We start from the raw sequence: 18,628 nt of genomic DNA on the forward strand, positions 1-18,628 counted from the left end.
CAGCCTGCCCCCAAGTAGTATACAGCCTGCCCCCAAGTAGTATACAGCCTGCCCCCAAGTAGTATACAGCCTGCCCCAATAGTAGTATACAGCCTGCCCCAATAGTAGTATACAGCCTGCCCCAATAGTAGTATACAGCCTGCCCCAATAGTAGTATACAGCCTGCACTAATAGTAGTATACAGCCTGCCCCAATAGTAGTATACAGCCTGCTCCAATAGTAGTATACAGTCTGCCCCAATAGTAGTATACAGCCTGCCCCCAGTATGCCAAGTGAATAAAAAAAGCAAACTTAATACTCACCCTCCGACGATACTCACCTTTGATGCTCGGCACGGCGCCCGGTCCTCGGCGGTGGCTCCCGGTCCTGGAGGCGGCTTCCGAACCTCGGTGGCAGCTCCTCTCTTCTTTCTTCACTGGCGGCTCCCGGTCTCTTTGCTTACGGGCGCACACTATGATGCGGCAGTGTCGCCGCCGATGACGTCATCAGCGGCGTCAGCGCCGCATCTTAGTGTGCGACTGCCGGCTAGCGAAGTAAGTGAAGAGACCGGGAGCCGCCAGTGAAGAAAGAAGAGAGGAGCGGAGCCGCTGCCGAGAATCGGGAGCTGCCGCCGAGGATCCGGATACCGGAGGGTGAGCATTATTATTTATTTTTTTTACTCGGTTTTTTTTTTGTTGTTGACTCGTGTATAAGCCGAGGCGAGGTTTTTCAGCACATTTTTTGTGCTGAAAATCTCGGCTTATACACGAGTATATACGGTAACCAATATCCTGCCCTCCACACATTACTTAAAAAAATTTGTAATGTTGCCAACCCCTTTAATATTTACAGTATGGATATTTAAAGGCTACATTACTAATGAACAAACTTCTACATGAATGCTGTGTATTTGAAAACAAAATTTTACAGCAGCAGGAGAGCCTTTATAGTCAATATTGGCAGTTCATTGAAAAATGTAATAATACAGCCGTAAGCTAGGGGGGATTGTATCAGCCACAGACACTGATTTACATCGGAAATACAGGATTATTATGAGAAGTGTAAGAGTTGCTCACAATCTGGGAATTGATGAATCTTGTAGCCACTTCCTTATGTCCCGACACGGTGCACATGTAGCAGAGTAAATTAAGCTTTGCCCGGGGTGCCACCTTCTCAGCTGAATCCAGCAAGGAGCACAGCTGTGTAACAAAGTTGGTCCATTCAGGCTCCTTCAGGGAGGCAAGTTTTTCTCCTGTAAATAGCAGCACAGGAAAGAGCCCATTTAGATAAATAAATTAGTTTTTTCTACCAGCAGCACTTTTCATCAAAGGAATATTCCAGGAATATAAACATATGATACCCATAAATTCCATAAATAAATGAATACAAGAAACCTCAATGTCGTTAACCATAAAACGGAGCTTAAAGTGCATTTATGATTCACAAAATTTTATGAGCTTTCTAAAGTAGGTAGAGTTTTCCTTAAGATGGCCATCACAGGATAATACAACTGCCATGATTGCTCTGTTCTCAGTAACTCCTCCTCCCTCTTATGCTCTGCTCCCGGTGATGATATAACAGACTTTCTTGCTCTGTTACCATAGTAATGATGTGTAACTGCCATCACTGCACTTTACCACAATGATATGATGTCTCACCACAACACCGGCCATACTGGATGCACTGCAACCAACCGACTACAGCCAAACATAGAGGTGATCACATGACCTGCCCAGGTAGAGGAGATGTGATGTGGACATGTGACCAGTAGCCATCTTCTGTCCTTTGTCTCCTCCACAGGGACAAAATCAATGGACTTAGTATAAGTCCAGTAGCATATTAACTTTCCATTATAGTGTATGTCCACAACATAGACATGCTAAGGGGAGCAACATTTTAAATAACAACTAATTACACATTAGCTAATCATTTAAGAAACCAATTGAATATGTATTATGGTTATGAATCCTGGAATACTCCTATAACAATTCTTAAGAATTAAAGTATTAGAATTTGGTTACAGAGACACTCTTTGTGATCAGCTTACAATCACAGTAAACATGAATCATCTAGCATGGTAAATCAAATTAACCACTCCTCCCATGAGCATTAAGTGTCTGTCGTTGGTAGGTGGTGCCCATTAATATAAGGTGCCTCTGTGGTACTCAGCTGTACCTGCATTGAGTGCTAGCCACGAAGCTGCGTTTAAAAATTGCATTTGCATTTACCGTATTTTTCAGACTATAAAGGCGTACCGGACTATAAGGAGCACCATCAATAAATGCCTGCTAAAATGTCTATAGCAGGTTTATATATAAGGCGCACTGGATTATAAGGCGCACCTGATTATAAGGATGAATGACCAGCAGGTGGCAGACCTTTGCACAGTTCAAGGAAGTACAGTGTGCAAGTATGGTTCATATATAAGGCGCACCAGACTATAAGGCGCATCTTTGATTTCTGAGAAAATCAAAGGACTTATAAACCGAAAAATACGGCCCTTTATGTAAAGACAATTTACATGCAATACTAACGCAATGAAAATGCAAAGAAAATTTCCATCATCTTCTGTAAATGTTTTAAAAATCCAATGAATTTTCAATAACTTCCGAAAAGTGACTGTTTCTCTAAAATATAATATTAATTAAAGGAAACTTGTCATCAAAAACATGCACAATAAACCTTCCTCCCCATCCCCATCCCGGTGCCTTTTTAAATGTGCAGAGTGGCATCCTACCACCAGTAAAATCCTTCCCCGAGGTTTCCCACCTTTTTCTAACTTTGTCACCTTCCTGACAAATGGATTCTGCATCATTAGCAAACTATATGGGACGTATGGACATGCAGATAATAGGTTACCTTAATATGTGTAAATAAATAAAATTATGTGTACTACAAAACTATACAGATATAGATGTATAGTGTCTACTTCTACTTCATACTAAAAGCTATACAAAATAATACATTGAAAGTTTTAAACAAAGAATGATAAACAGTATAAAGCCATATTCAACAGATGCTCATATTGAGGGGGAAAAAAAAGAGGAAAAAAATGTGGTAAAATGACATCAAAGACAAAAAATAATGTACATATTACATAGAAAACTTCAAATTGTCTAATTTAAGGTACATTCTACTGCAAGTACAGAATTTCATCCCAGCATTTTTGCTTGTGCGGTACAATGCATTATGCTGTCATTTCAGGTGCATTATGCTATTGCTTTGTTCGTTCAATATTTGAATAATACACTGAGGCAGGTATCTTCTGTCATTTCTCTGTAATGTAGTTTCCAATATTAAAATAAAGTGATTTTTCTCTTATTTATAAAGTTGAAAGTTTCTGTGCTGAAAAACCCTAACTAACTGCTTGTACTCGTCTCCTCTTGAGGGCGTCCAGCTCCTCTTTGGGTCCCCTTGCAATGCTGGCGGTTTATAGGGAAGACACAAATGAAACACAGAGGAGACAAAGAATACCGAAGGACCCGAAGCAATAAGAGGGTCTACAGGGGGGCATCAGAATGGTGAATACAGTGTAAAATTTTTTTTTTACTACAGGGTGGGGCTGGCAGGCCGTACACTACAGGGTGGGGCTGGCAGGCCGTACACTACAGGGTGGGGCTGGCAGGCCGTACACTACAGGGTGGGGCTGGCAGGCCGTACACTACAGGGTGGGGCTGGCAGGCCGTACACTACAGGGTGGGGCTGGCAGGCCGTACACTACAGGGTGGGGCTGGCAGGCCGTACACTACAGGGTGGGGCTGGCAGGCCGTACACTACAGGGTGGGGCTGGCAGGCCGTACACTACAGGGCGGGGCTGGCAGGCCGTACACTACAGGGCGGGGCTGGCAGGCCGTACACTACAGGGCGGGGCTGGCAGGCCGTACACTACAGGGCGGGGCTGGCAGGCCGTATACTAGCGCGGCTGGCAGGCCGTATACTAGCGCGGCTGGCAGGCCGTATACTAGCGCGGCTGGCAGGCCGTGTACTAGCGCGGCTGGCAGGCCGTGTACTAGCGCGGCTGGCAGGCCGTGTACTAGCGCGGCTGGCAGGCCGTGTACTAGCGCGGCTGGCAGGCCGTATACTAGCGCGGCTGGCAGGCCGTGTACTAGCGCGGCTGGCAGGCCGTATACTAGCGCGGCTGGCAGGCCGTATACTAGCGCGGCTGGCAGGCCGTATACTAGCGCGGCTGGCAGGCCGTATACTAGCGCGGCTGGCAGGCCGTATACTAGCGCGGCTGGCAGGCCGTATACTAGCGCGGCTGGCAGGCCGTATACTAGCGCGGCTGGCAGGCCGTATACTAGCGCGGCTGGCAGGCCGTATACTAGCGCGGCTGGCAGGCCGTATACTAGCGCGGCTGGCAGGCCGTATACTAGCGCGGCTGGCAGGCCGTATACTAGCGCGGCTGGCAGGCCGTATACTAGCGCGGCTGGCAGGCCGTATACTAGCGCGGCTGGCAGGCCGTGTACTAGCGCGGCTGGCAGGCCGTGTACTAGCGCGGCTGGCAGGCCGTGTACTAGCGCGGCTGGCAGGCCGTGTACTAGCGCGGCTGGCAGGCCGTGTACTAGCGCGGCTGGCAGGCCGTGTACTAGCGCGGCTGGCAGGCCGTGTACTAGCGCGGCTGGCAGGCCGTGTACTAGCGCGGCTGGCAGGCCGTGTACTAGCGCGGCTGGCAGGCCGTGTACTAGCGCGGCTGGCAGGCCGTGTACTAGCGCGGCTGGCAGGCTGTATACTAGCGCGGCTGGCAGGCTGTGTACTAGCGCGGCTGGCAGGCTGTGTACTAGCGCGGCTGGCAGGCTATATACTAAAGTGGCTGTCAACACCTGCCTCCAACACCAGTCATCGGAGATTCCTTCAATCGAGGGTGTTAACCCCTTATGCGACACGGTCATGTAAGTGGCATGTAAGAGGCTTCTGCTGTAGTTCGGACCAGTAACCCAGTGATATTCTGCCCGAGCCGATTCCTGCCTCTTAGCAGGACCCGGCTGTAACATACTGAGCATGTTACACAACACATGTAATACATGGGTATTGCACTGTGTTATGTGAAGAAGAGCTGGAACAAGCAATCAGAGCATCACTCGTTCAAGTCAACCTGTAAAAATAAATATATTTTAAACGCTTAATAAATTCTTTTTAATCAAAATAATTAAATAAAATGAAAGTCCTCTAAACACCAACATTCCCTATACACGTTATAAAGTACAAAAAATACATACATTGGTATCGCCTTCTTAACAATCTGTACAATAAATCAGCAACATTATTTGACCCGCTCGGTGAACGCCATAAAAACAAAACCTGAAAAACTTGTAAAATGTAAATGTAAATTTTTCAGAAAATCCCTATACAAAAATGTTCCAAAAAGTGATAAAAAAAAAAGTTATGTGCAGCAAAGTGGCATCACTGAAAAGGACAACTCAACATGTAAAAGCCCATTAAAAAAATAATCCCTAAACCAGCTCTGTCAATCAAAATATTATTGTTATGCCTCTGAAAAGATGGTGATACGAAAATAAATTTGATTCTCTCTATATTAGTTTTTCTTCAGTAAAATTGTAAAAGAAAATATATGAAAAAAAACTGTATAAATGAGGCATCCCTGTAATTGTAGCGATCTATAGAATAAAGATAATACTCAAGTATAAGCTGAGGCACCTCATTTTAAACACAAAAAACTGGGAATACCTATTGACTCGAGTATAAGCAGAGGGTGGGAAATGCATTGGTCACAGCCTCCCCAGTATATAGCCAGCAGCCCCCAGTATATAGCCAGCCCCTGCCCCCTAGTGTATAGCCAGTAGTCCCCTGCCCCCAGTATATAGCCAGCAGCCCCCTAGTGTATAGCCAGCCCCCTGCCACCTAGTATATAGCCAGCAGCCCCCTATTATATAGCCAGCCCCCTGCCACCTAGTATATAGCCAGCAGTCCCCTTGTATATAGCCAGTGCCTGCCCCCCAGTATATAGCCAGTGCCTGCCCCCTCATATATAGCCAGTGCCTGCCCCCTCATATATAGCCAGTGCCTGCCCCCCCGGTATATAGCCAGTGCCTGTCCCATTGGTATATAGCCAGTGCCTCCCCCATTGGTATATAGCCAGTGCCTCCCCCATTGGTATATAGCCAGTGCCTCCCCCATTGGTATATAGCCAGTGCCTCCCCCATTGGTATATAGCCAGTGCCTCCCCCATTGGTATATAGCCAGTGCCTCCCCCATTGGTATATAGCCAGTGCCTCCCCCATTGGTATATAGCCAGTGCCTCCCCCATTGGTATATAGCCAGTGCCTCCCCCATTGGTATATAGCCAGTGCCTCCCCCATTGGTATATAGCCAGTGCCTCCCCCATTGGTATATAGCCAGTGCCTCCCCCATTGGTATATAGCCAGTGCCTCCCCCATTGGTATATAGCCAGTGCCTCCCCCATTGGTATATAGCCAGTGCCTGCCCCATTGGTATATAGCCAGTGCCTGCCCCATTGATATATAGCCAGTGCCTGCCCCATTGATATATAGCCAGTGCCTGCCCCATTGGTATATAGCCAGTGCCTGCCCCATTGGTATATAGCCAGTGCCTGCCCCATTGGTATATAGCCAGTGCCTGCTCCATTGGTATATTGCCAGCAGCCCAGTCTAAAAGAAAACAAAAAACTCCGTACTCGCCTTATGGACACCCCCCCCCCCCCGGTTCTCTTCTTTCTTCTGAAGCTCCGGCTCTGTTTTCGGCTCCCTGCACACTATGATGTCGGCAAGTGGCTGATATCATGTCACAGGAGCGTGGGGGAGCCGAAGACGAAGCTAAAGATAGAAGAGGACCTGCAGGGGTGTGGAGTATAGAGTTTTTTTCATAAACTTGAGTATAAGCCGAGTGAGGGTTTTTCAACACAGTATTTTTATGGTGCGGTGTACAGCCCTCAAAAAACACAAAAAGAAAGAAAACCGAAATTGACGATTTTCTTTTCCTCCATGCATTCTAGAGTTGATAAAATCTCATCAATAAGCTAATGATCCACAAAATGAAGTATTTGTAAATTGCATCTAATGTCGCAGAAAATAAGCCCTTATATGTCACAATAGCCAAAAAAAAAGTTAAAAATTGTATAGCCATTAAAAAGTGACAATGTATAAACTGCTCTGAATAATGCGCCTTCCCTTCCCTTCAATGCCTTGGCATGCGCCCATACAGCAGTTTACCACCACATACCACATATGTTATACCACATTTGTTATACTGGGGAGTCACTCAAAGTGACTTGAAATCCGAACAGGTCCCTCAGAGTTCACGTTTTTTATGCAAATGTAAAAAATAGCACCTAAAGCTCAAAGCCCCATTTTGTGAATTTTTCCAAACATCTTCTTTTTTTTGTTCATAAATAAACGCAAAGCATACCACCAAAATTTTTCAACTAACATGAATTACAAAGTGTCACGAGAAAACACTCACTTGGATATGTTAAAGCTTTCCAAAATTATACAGGCAGTCGGGTTACATACAAGATAGGGTCTATAGGTTTGTTCTTAAGTTGAATTTGTATGTAAGTCGGAACTGTATATTTTATCATTGTAACCCCAGCCAGAACTTTTTTGATGTCTGTGACAATTGGATTTTAAAAATGTTGGATTGTCATAACAATCAATATTAACACGAAGGCTATATTCACACTGACGCATGGGGGACGTATATACGGCCGCCGTATATACGACCGATATACGTCCCCCATAGGCAGCAATGGGCGCACGGCACCCTACGGGAGCGGTACGGTACCCGGAAAAAGATAGGACCTGTCCTATCTTTATCCGTAGTACGGCGCCGTGCGCCATTAATTCCTATGGAGAGGGGCGGGGGTGAGCTGCGCTCACCTCCTCCTCCTCTCCCCGTACACTGCCGTTGCCCGCTACGGTACGGTACGGGCGGGCAACGGCAGTGTGAATATAGCCTAAAGCTTCATTACAGACACTTGTGATAACTGTTACAGCTGATCATTGTAGCCTAGGACTGAAGTAGAATAAATTACCAATATCCAGTGGTCCGTTTGTAACTAGGGGTCGTATGTAAGTCGAGTGTTCTTAAGTAGGGGACCGTCTGTAATCACTTATAGTGACACACGAAAATGGGCCAAAAATGGGCTGTGTTGGGAAGGTGAAAAGTGGCTTTGGCGGTAAGGGGGTAAATTTTACCTTTGTGTAGTCTCCACTGCTGGTATTGGTTCACATGGAAAAACTCCATGTACTTACTCTAGCAAGAATGTTGAGGGCAAAGTTTTATATACCTCGGTGTAATACACACGTACAATTCATTACCAGAGACACGTCTATGCACTCTGCCTGTGGCACTGTATGATGTATTAAGGAGGTGCCACCACCGCATTATATGATGCACACAAGCAGAGGGCACAGATGTGTTCTGCTTCATTGCTGCGCTGGGAAAAGAGGAAGAAACCCTTTTTTTTTTTCTATAAACTGACGAGGAGACACTTAATTTATGGGGTTAATCTTTTTTATATAAGCACCATTACACCCATAAAAATATAGATTTAAAACACTAATTTACAAATTATACAAATTTTTATTTTTTACCTCAAAAGTAAGTATAAAACAACATCATGTTCAATGTTATGTAGGTTCTTACATTCCCCCAATGGTGTCTGTATTATAAAGAGGGTGAAAGTAAACTAATACATTAAATGCCATAAATTAACATTTTTTTTATTTGGAAAATTACCAAAAACAATAAGGTATAGAAAAAAACAAAATGCTCCTTACCTGAATGTGCTGGGAGTCCGAGTGTTTTCCCATCAAATCTTACAGGAGTTGGCTTAACAATCTTGAAGGAAAGAAAACCATAGAACAATCAAAAATTACAAATCTTGGTGACAGGTTCCCATTAAGGTTTGTTTGTGATTGGACACGATCACTAAACTTCACCTGTAAAGCCGATGGGACCAGTGGACAGCCACAGACAGGAGGACTTAGGACTTCCTGTGCTACGCCATGTCCTGGCTTCCAGCGGATGGAGGAGACAGTGCAGCCACTAGTGTTTCCATGTCCCCTCCGTAATACCCACTCCATAACTAGTCTGGGCACCTTTATACAATCTTTACCTGGGTACTATATGGGTTACACTATTAGAGTCTTGCAATTATTCGGTTTCTAATAGTGGCCAATCCCTTTAATGATATTCATGAGCTATCCAGAATAGAGATAGCTTTCTCTGTGTGGTTGCCGAGCTCAGCGTCTCCGATGGTATATTTTATACAAGACTAAATAAAGCTGGACGTTTTTAAAGCTATCCCAAAAGAGTGCTGGGCCACTTGCTTCATCTTCAATGTAATATTGATGAGCTATCCTATGGACAGGTAAAAAAATAAAAATAATATAGGCCGAGTTCCCATAAACGCACATATGCCTTAGGGTGATGTCAGACGTGCTGTCTTGGCTGCATTTGCAAACAAAGCCGCAACCACCGGGGGGGGGCCGCGGCTCGATCGCATCACCGTTACTATGGAAACGTCTGCGATTGGGAACGAGCCGCCGGTGTTTTGCATTAAATTAACGCAAAACACCGGCGGCTCCTCCCCGATCCCAGGCATTACCATAGAAACGCCGATCCGATCGGGTCGCGGGCCGTCCCTGTGGGTGCAGCTTGGTCTGTGTTTGCAAATGCAGCCAAGACAGCACGTCTGACATCACCCTTAGGCTACCTTCACACTGCTGTGTACTGAAGAGGAGGAAGGCTGCTCACCCCTCCCTTCTCCATATAGATGCATGTCACCTGGCCATAAACATGTGCACAGTATGGTTATACGTCCCCACACAGGCCTTAATGTGTGAATACACAGTACTAAACTATTTGATGTTGAACTTAGAAACATCATACTGGAGAAGCAGACTATTTGTAATTCCTTATTATCACTACTACCTAACAGCTGTTTTGACCATATAAAACTGCAGACAGTGTTAGGCTCATTCACACGGTCGTCTGGGGGGGGGCGTACATGTGGCCGCAAATTTGCCGCCGCATATAGGTCTCCAAAGACGGTCAATAAACAAAGAGAGCTGATGCAAACAGCTATGCATATAGATCTCCGTAGTGAGCTTCTCAAATGTCCATCACTTATGAGTAAAGATCATAGCAGGCTTCTGGTTGGATATTACAGCAGTCACTCAAAGCAGAGGGGAGGGGCTGCTTTGTGCAGATATCTCACGGCACAGTACTGTAAGGAGCTTCCCTTATTACTTCATGTCCAACTACAATCCTAGAATATATATTGCATTTTTCACAATCCTGCTGCTACTGAAAACACTTACATAAATGCTTACACAGATCACAAGACCTAACAATGTGTGCATCTTTATATGGTCAGAAATGCTGACAGATTTTCTTCAAAAATACAATAGTATAGGAATTATAGTTACAAGCCAAAAGACCAAATCACCTTTGGGTTATCAATGATAGGAGACACAATGAGATCGGAATCTGTAAATATTAGACTTTTTATGGTCTTTTCAAGATCCTCCCAATTTGTTGATGTATTCTTCACCTGAAATGGAAGAAAAATATATTTTACTGTACAGATAAAAGAAATGGCATGAAAACACATAAAAGTGGGTGTGATGTCCCTAAGGAAAGGGTAACAATGACAGCGGAGAGCAGATTATACTGATGGTTAACAGTGTAGAAAATGATAAATTATTCATTTTTCAACACACCTGCTGCACTCCTAGATAAAAACATGTTTGTTTGATTTTGTCTTTACATTTTTGCCTCCTCAATTACAATTATACTGGGGCCTTGGCGTAGTACATGGTGCATTCATGTGTATTTTGCATGATTTATCTATATCACATATTATATGCGATATGTATAATTAAAAGTTGGGAGATTTGTACTTTTAACCTTCAATGGGATATATGATGGAATTGTCCAGCCCTGGAGTCAATTTTAAAACGGTTTTCAAGAATTGTTTCCAGTTGATATATAGCGTATTTTGTGACTATAAGACGAATAACTTTACATTTTCTTCAAGAAATTTACACATTAACCCAATAAGCTATGAGAAATTTAAAATATTTTCAAAATTACCATAAGTTACACAATGCAATGCAACCAATAATAAATATACCACAGTTCCACATAACCAATATTAATTTCCAAGAAATGTGATTTAATTTAAAACACAAAGGCAGATTTTAGGGCTTAGGGTGTATTCACACTGCTGTTGTGAGGACGTATGGACAGCAATAGGCTTCCGGCGGTGGTACGGTACTGTACACGGAGAAAGATAGGACTTGCTCTATCTTTTGCAGTGTGCATGGCTGTGTGCTCTATGGAGAGGGAACGGGTGACCAGTGCTTACCCTTAACCCTTTTGTAAAACCAGCCTTCACTTCTCCTGCACAGCCTCCCCCCCCCCCCCATGTGTCATCAGCCTCCACTTCTCCTGCACAGCCTCCTTACCACCCCATGTGTCATCAGCCTCCACTTCTCCTGCACAGCCTCCTTACCCCCCCATGTGTCATCAGCCTCCACTTCTCCTGCACAGCCTCCTTACCCCCCCATGTGTCATCAGCCTCCACTTCTCCTGCACAGCCTCCTTACCCCCCCATGTGTCATCAGCCTCCACTTCTCCTGCACAGCCTCCTTACCCCCCCCCCATGTGTAATCAGCCACCACCTCTCCTGCACAGCCTCCTTACCCCCCCATGTGTAATCAGCCTCCACTTCTCCTGCACAGCCTCCTTACCCCCCCATGTGTAATCAGCCTCCACTTCTCCTGCACAGCCTCCTTACCCCCCCATGTGTAATCAGCCTCCACTTCTCCTGCACAGCCTCCTTACCCCCCCATGTGTAATCAGCCTCCACTTCTCCTGCACAGCCTCCTTACCCCCCATGTGTAATCAGCCTCCACGTCTCCTGCACAGCCTCCTTACCCCCCCATGTGTAATCAGCCTCCACTTCTCCTGCACAGCCTCCTTACCACCCATGTGTAATCAGCCTCCACGTCTCCTGCACAGCCTCCTTACCCCCCCCCATGTGTAATCAGCCTCCACGTCTCCTGCACAGCCTCCTTACCCCCCCATGTGTAATAAGCCTCCACTTCTCCTGCACAGCCTCCTTACCCCCCTATGTTTAATCAGCCTCCACTTCTCCTGCACAGCCTCCTTACCCCCCATGTGTAATCAGCCTCCACTTCTCCTGCACAGCCTCCTTACCCCCCATGTGTAATCAGCCTCCACTTCTCCTGCACAGCCTCTTTACTCCCCCCATGTGTAATCAGCCTCCACTTCTCCTGCACAGCCTCCTTACCCCCCATGTGTAATCAGCCTCCACTTCTCCTGCACAGCCTCCTTACCCCCCCATGTGTAATCAGCCTCCACTTCTCCTGCACAGCCTCCTTACCACCCATGTGTAATCAGCCTCCACGTCTCCTGCACAGCCTCCTTACCCCCCCATGTGTAATCAGCCTCCACTTCTCCTGCACAGCCTCCTTACCCCCCTATGTTTAATCAGCCTCCACTTCTCCTGCACAGCCTCCTTACCCCCCATGTGTAATCAGCCTCCACGTCTCCTGCACAGCCTCCTTACCCCCCCCATGTGTAATCAGCCTCCACTTCTCCTGCACAGCCTCCTTACCCCCCTATGTTTAATCAGCCTTTACTTCTCCTGCACAGCCTCCTTACCCCCCATGTGTAATCAGCCTCCACTTCTCCTGCACAGCCTCCTTACCCCCTATGTTTAATCAGCCTACACACATTCCTCCAGTTTTCCAGCGTGCCTGCAGCCCCACAGCTTCTCAATCTAGCAGCAGAGCCGGCTCTGCTTCACAGTTATGTGACCAAACAATGTCAATCAAAGCCCTACACAGGTTTATGTTGGGAGACTGGGAATGAGAGCGAGAAGTGCTGAGCCTCTGCTCCCTGAGATATCGGGTGATATGCTTTATAAGCATTCACTCAATTTCCAGGACAGTGGTCAAGAGGGTCTAAACACAGTAAGAGTTTCTCTTTCTAGAAAAGAGCATCTTATAGTCCAAAAAATGTGGTACTTTTGAGTGGGACTTTTGGACTCTATGCTGCATAATGATTTAACAGGAATTGTGTATTTAAAGGGAACTGTCTGCAGAAATTGATCCAAAAAACAGTACCTGTATATTGTGAGGCAGATTATATGTGTCTTTCAAGGCAGCGTTGTGGCATCATCCAGAAAATCAACTTTATCCAACCAACTTACATATCACTTTAAAGTCACATCAGATTTATTAAGCTTTGGCCCTTTATTAAAAGTTCTTATGCTCTATTGAAGCTCCCTTTTTTTTTTTTCAAAAAGTCACAAAATGCATAATAGGACCCGCACATGCGCCAGCAGGGGACTGGAGTCACTACGCAACTTTTTAAAATAAGTTTTGCACGGAATTGCACTTGCAGTAGTTCTATGTTTAGGCTAAAATAGTAAAGTGGCAGAAATAGTCCTATGTGACATTTTAGCAGTGAAAAGTCACAAAAGCCCTGAATGCCACTTTTATTTTGGTTTTTTTTAACGCAGATCGCACATTGTAATGAAAGGATAAAAAACCGTGTCATGGCGATGGATCGCCCCTTAGTGTCGCAGCCTGAAAAGGATCTAGTGATCGGGCATTTTTAACGAATTTTTATAAGCGCCGGTTTAAGAGCCATAACTTTTTTTTTGGCATGCTACTTTAAAAAATTTTTTCGGAGTTTTTTTTTTTCGGGACACATAAAGCTAGTTAAAAAGGTCATAAAAGTTTAAACATTTTTTTCCCATTTTTATTTGGGGTTAATAAAAAGGAATAAAAAGGTAAAAAGGCTTTTTTTGTAATTTATAGTACTTTTTTTAAAAAAATTTCAAATGAACATTAATGAATTCCCTACAGGCGGTCCCCTACTTAAGGACACCCGACTTACAGACAACCCGTAGTTACAGACAGACCCCTCTGACCTCTGGTGACACTCTCTGGATGCTTTACTATAGTCCCAGACTGCAATGATCAGCTGTAAGGTGTCTGTAATGAAGCTTTATTGATAATCCTTGGTCCCATTACAGCAAAAAATATTTAAACTCCAATTGTCACTGGGGCAAAAAAAATTTTTGTCAGGATCTACAATTATAAAATATACAGTTTCGACTTACATACAAACTCAACTTAAGAACAAACCTCCGGACCCTATCTTGTATGTAACCCGGGGACTGCCTGTATTTTGTTTCGGTCATTTTGATATATAATATGTATAGTCTCGGGGAAACGGGGCAACTATGGCAATGCTTTCTGTAGTGCAGCGGGGGATTTTTTTTTTTATTATGTGGGAAAATGTCATTGTATTTTTATTAATATTTTGTGTGTGAGTGTTTTTACTTTATATGTCCCCCATGAGGTCATAAAAGACCTGTGGGGACATTTTTCCTTTTTTTTTTTTTTTAATTTTACTTTATTTTTTTCTTTTACTAGTTTTTCCCTGTAACTGAGCTTGTTGGTTATAGCGCTCAAAAAAGGATATCTTGGAGTTCGGATCTTAAAATTAATCTTGTGCTTTATTTCATAAAAATGAATAAAAACTGAATAAAAATCCTGACGCGTTTCGGTTCTGCGGCTTCTTCAGGCAACACAATGTAAGATTTATGTTTTTTGCCTGAAGAAGGTTCTAGTACAGAACCAAAACGCGTCACGATTTTTATTCATGTTTTATTCATTTTTATGAAATAAAGCACAAGATTAATTTTAAGATCCAAACTCCGAGATATCCGAGAAGAAGGCGCATACATAGCTCTGTGCGAACCCACTCCTTTTCCCAGGTATACTCCAGCCCAGAGGTCGCACTAACATTTTTCCAGAAGGGTAAAAATACTCCTCTCACCATTTTTGAGGAGTATTTTTAACCGAGGAGGAGTATGAAAATTTCGGTAATACACATAGCACACACTCACCGCACACAACACACTCACAACACACCGCACACACCACACTCACAACACCGCACACACTACACAACACCGCACACACTACACAACACCGCACACACTACACACTCACCCGGCACTGCTCTTAGGTCCCGTCGATCACAAACGCAGGCAGGTAGAGATGGAGCAGGACGGGGAGCAGCAGCTTTGTGGCCCACATGCAGTGGCGTAACTAGAAGAGGCTGGGCCCCATGACAAACTTATGCATGGGGCCCCCCTTACGGCGCACGGGACAGGAGGAGAGGGTGAGCGCTGCATACCCCCTCATACATACAGCATGTACACACATACAGTATATACAGACACACTGCATACACAAAACAAATACGCATACGTACAGCATAAACACACACAGCATATTCACACTCACAGCGCAACCGCACACACCACACACAAACAGCACTCACACACACAGCATATTCATACACTCGCAGTGCGCACACACAGCATATTCATACACTCACAGCGCAACCGCACTCACTCACACAGCATATTCATACACTCGCAGTGCGCACACACAGCATATTCATACACTCGCAGTGCGCACACACAGCATATTCATACACTCGCAGTGCGCACACACAGCATATTCATACACTCGCAGTGCGCACACACAGCATATTCATACACTCGCAGTGCGCACACACCATACACTCACAGTGCAACTGCACATACCATACACAAACAGCCCATACTCGCACACACCACACAGCACATGCACACCACACAGCACAGCACATGCACACCACACAGCACATGCACACCACACAGCACATGCACACCACATAGCACATGCACAGAGGGACTTACAGGAGTAGAGGAACCGGAGAGCCGAGGAGCCGGGAAGCAGAGGAGTCGAGGGGAGCGCGGAGGAGCCGAGCAGCGGACGAGGGGGGAGAGCGGAGAGCTGGGGAAAGAGCAGCATTAGTGACAGCCCCGCCCCCCCTTCTGATGGGCCCGGTCTCAATGGCGACCGCGAACGGTACGCCACTGCCCATATGTCTCCCCTGGGGCGGGTGCTCTCACTCCGGCACGCCCCTAGTCACGTGTCCCGCTGAGCGGTACCGCTCAACCTGCGCGCTACAGGGAATAATTGCCAAGCGTAATGGCTCCTCATCACGCGTCTATGACGCGTGGTGAGGCGTTAATGCGACCTCTGCTCCAGCCCCTGTAACTGAGGCATTTATAAGAGCCCCAGTTACAGAGGACCGCTGCTATATGCATCGCGCTCATTCAGGTAACGAACCGCATCTCCCTTCTCCCTAGAGTCTCCGGGTGCCTATGATACCCGGAGACTGGAATCCTGCTAGCATGGGAGCAGTAGAAAACTGCAGCGACAGACTCCGGACCTGCGCCCACTGACATCTAAAGTCAGCGGGCGAGCAGAGAGGAGTTAAATTAGTTGTATAAAGTCATGGATGCGGAGAGCTCCGCATTGGAGTCAAGCTATCTGCACCTCAGAATGAAGGAGATCTGGATAGTGATGTCTGGATGCAGTACCATCAATTACAGTGAAGAGGGCAATCTGAAGTGAGGAAAGCCTTGGCTTTAGTGTTAAACTCTCTGCCTCCTTGACTTTATACAACCAAATTGTATAAAGTGATGGGTGATGGCTTATGAGTTCTGACAGGTTTCTTTTTACACTGAAATAAAGACAAAATGACAATAAAAAACAATAAACACCTATTTGCATACTATATATAACATATTTGAAAGAAAATTCTGTTGCTGTCCCTATTTCGCATTGCATAAGGCAACAAAGCTGATAGAAGGTACAACAGAGACACCTGCAGTACAAGTGAAAATACTGCTTTATACCCCACCCAGGTCCATCAAAAGCTATAGAAAAAACAGGGAATATTGGGCTGATTTAATATATATGCTTTGTGAAGGCATTTTTTCAATTATGTAATATTTTGTTGATCTATTGCCAAACTTTGTATGTAAATGTTACATGGCTCATTAATAATGTCACCCTATAGACTTTATAGCTTTTTACCTTGTACTGGAGCCGACTAAAATTGTGTAAAAATGTTGTATGAAATGTTGTTTATCGGTGCCGAAAAAGTAACTGTATGCAATCGCAGCTTGTAATGTAACAGTATGCCCCTAGTATTATGTGCCCATTTTTGATGTATCATCATGGCTGAGCTGCTGTATACAAACAGAAGCCAGCAGTGATGGGAGTTATCATTGTAAATCAGAGTGCAGGCGAACATTAAGTATAGAATTTTTTTTATTTTCACACCCCCTGGTGTCAGGTTGAATTTACAAAATTTACATATATGAAATTTGGAAAAAGCTATTAACCATACAATATGCAGATCAAAAATCTAAAATAAAACAAAATACAAAAAATGGAAACCATACTGTATCCTTTGGAGCCTCTGGCGTTGCTAACACAGACTGCTGTACTCCTTCCTTTTGCTGCATCAATTTGCCGGCTTTGGTTGGAGCGGTGCTTGCCCTTGGAGTGGAATAAGAGCTGCAAAATAACCGCAAATGATCTTCCAATCTACATAGGCAATCAAATCAAATCATAGCTTCACCTAAGTAAAGCCAAATAAGGCATAAATAAGAACCAGTTTACATCTGCATTTAGCCTTGAGATTAGCAGTTTACCTTTTGTAATGTTAACGGATGACTGACGGATGAGATTTTCTCCATCGATTATAATGGACTTGTAATGGTGTCCACTATTTTGTCCGTACGAAAGAACGGTGGCTAACAGAAGATTCTTTTCCGTCCTTAATTTTTTGTTTGTACCATCAGCTAAATCAGTTTTTCATACTGAGAATGCTCAGAAAATATATATATATATATATATAATATATATATATATATATATATTATATATGCGTTTTTTAACAACATTTTATCTTAAAATAATTACCTTAATAAAAATATTGACTCATTGGATTCTCCGTCCATGGCGCTTTTGGGTCTCAAATCTGCTGGATTTTCTAAATGGAGAAAAAAAAAAATTAATATTAGATTACAGGAATATACATACATTTAAATACAAGGCAATATGTAATTCGCCTTTATTTAACTGGTTCGCGACCGTCCGCCGTGTATTCACGGCGGCGGTCGGGTCGCGCCACATGGAGAGGGCTCACGGGCTGACACATGGAGGAGTTGTTTCCCAAGAGTGTAGAGAAACTGCTCCTTTCCAGCCACTCCCAGGGGACGAGTGCCTAGTCACAAAGAAGATGCTAATGAAGGGTACCATTTTTTCTGTAAAACCTATTTTTTATACAAAAACACTTTGGCTGTGTATGTACTGTGCTCTGTGGAGACTGGGGGAGTGCTAAAAATAAGTCTCTTGGTGACAAGTTCCCTTTAAGAGAATGACGTTGTGCAGTTGCACCAATGCATGATGCTGCAGCAGGAAAACTTCCTTGATCATAATTTCTTTTACTGAAATCCCATCAAAATAAACAAACTATAATACAAATGGTGTCCTTTACTCAAAGGGAACCTGTCACCAGGAACCTAATTTAAGAACAGGTTACAGAAGCCAATCACACCTGCATTGCAAATATGCCATTTCTCCTTTCTCCAAGCATTAGCTTAACAATATAATTGTAAAGCTCTCAGACCCCATCTTTGTGCTCCGGTACATCTCCTCCCTCCCCCACCAGTGTGAGCTCTGTGAAAGATCATAAAGCTGAGCAGTATGCA

General features: G+C 44.6%; 1 protein-coding gene across 5 annotated transcripts in view; it reads right to left on the reverse strand.

The window, feature by feature from the left end:
* Positions 1 to 18,628, reverse strand: part of ULK4 (unc-51 like kinase 4) — a 488,957-nt gene that overhangs the window by 448,454 nt on the left and 21,875 nt on the right. For all 5 annotated transcript variants that reach the window (XM_072153427.1, XM_072153424.1, XM_072153426.1 and 2 more), the window contains 5 exons: positions 17,838 to 17,907; positions 17,315 to 17,429; positions 10,409 to 10,513; positions 8,736 to 8,796; positions 1,056 to 1,231 (listed from right to left, as the gene is read on the reverse strand). In XM_072153427.1, coding sequence (XP_072009528.1) covers positions 1,056 to 1,231; positions 8,736 to 8,796; positions 10,409 to 10,513; positions 17,315 to 17,429; positions 17,838 to 17,907 — 527 coding nt within the window. The remainder of the gene's footprint in view (positions 1 to 1,055; positions 1,232 to 8,735; positions 8,797 to 10,408; positions 10,514 to 17,314; positions 17,430 to 17,837; positions 17,908 to 18,628) is intronic.

Source organism: Engystomops pustulosus, chromosome 5, assembly GCF_040894005.1.
Source record: "Engystomops pustulosus chromosome 5, aEngPut4.maternal, whole genome shotgun sequence".
NCBI classification, from domain to species: domain Eukaryota; kingdom Metazoa; phylum Chordata; class Amphibia; order Anura; family Leptodactylidae; genus Engystomops; species Engystomops pustulosus.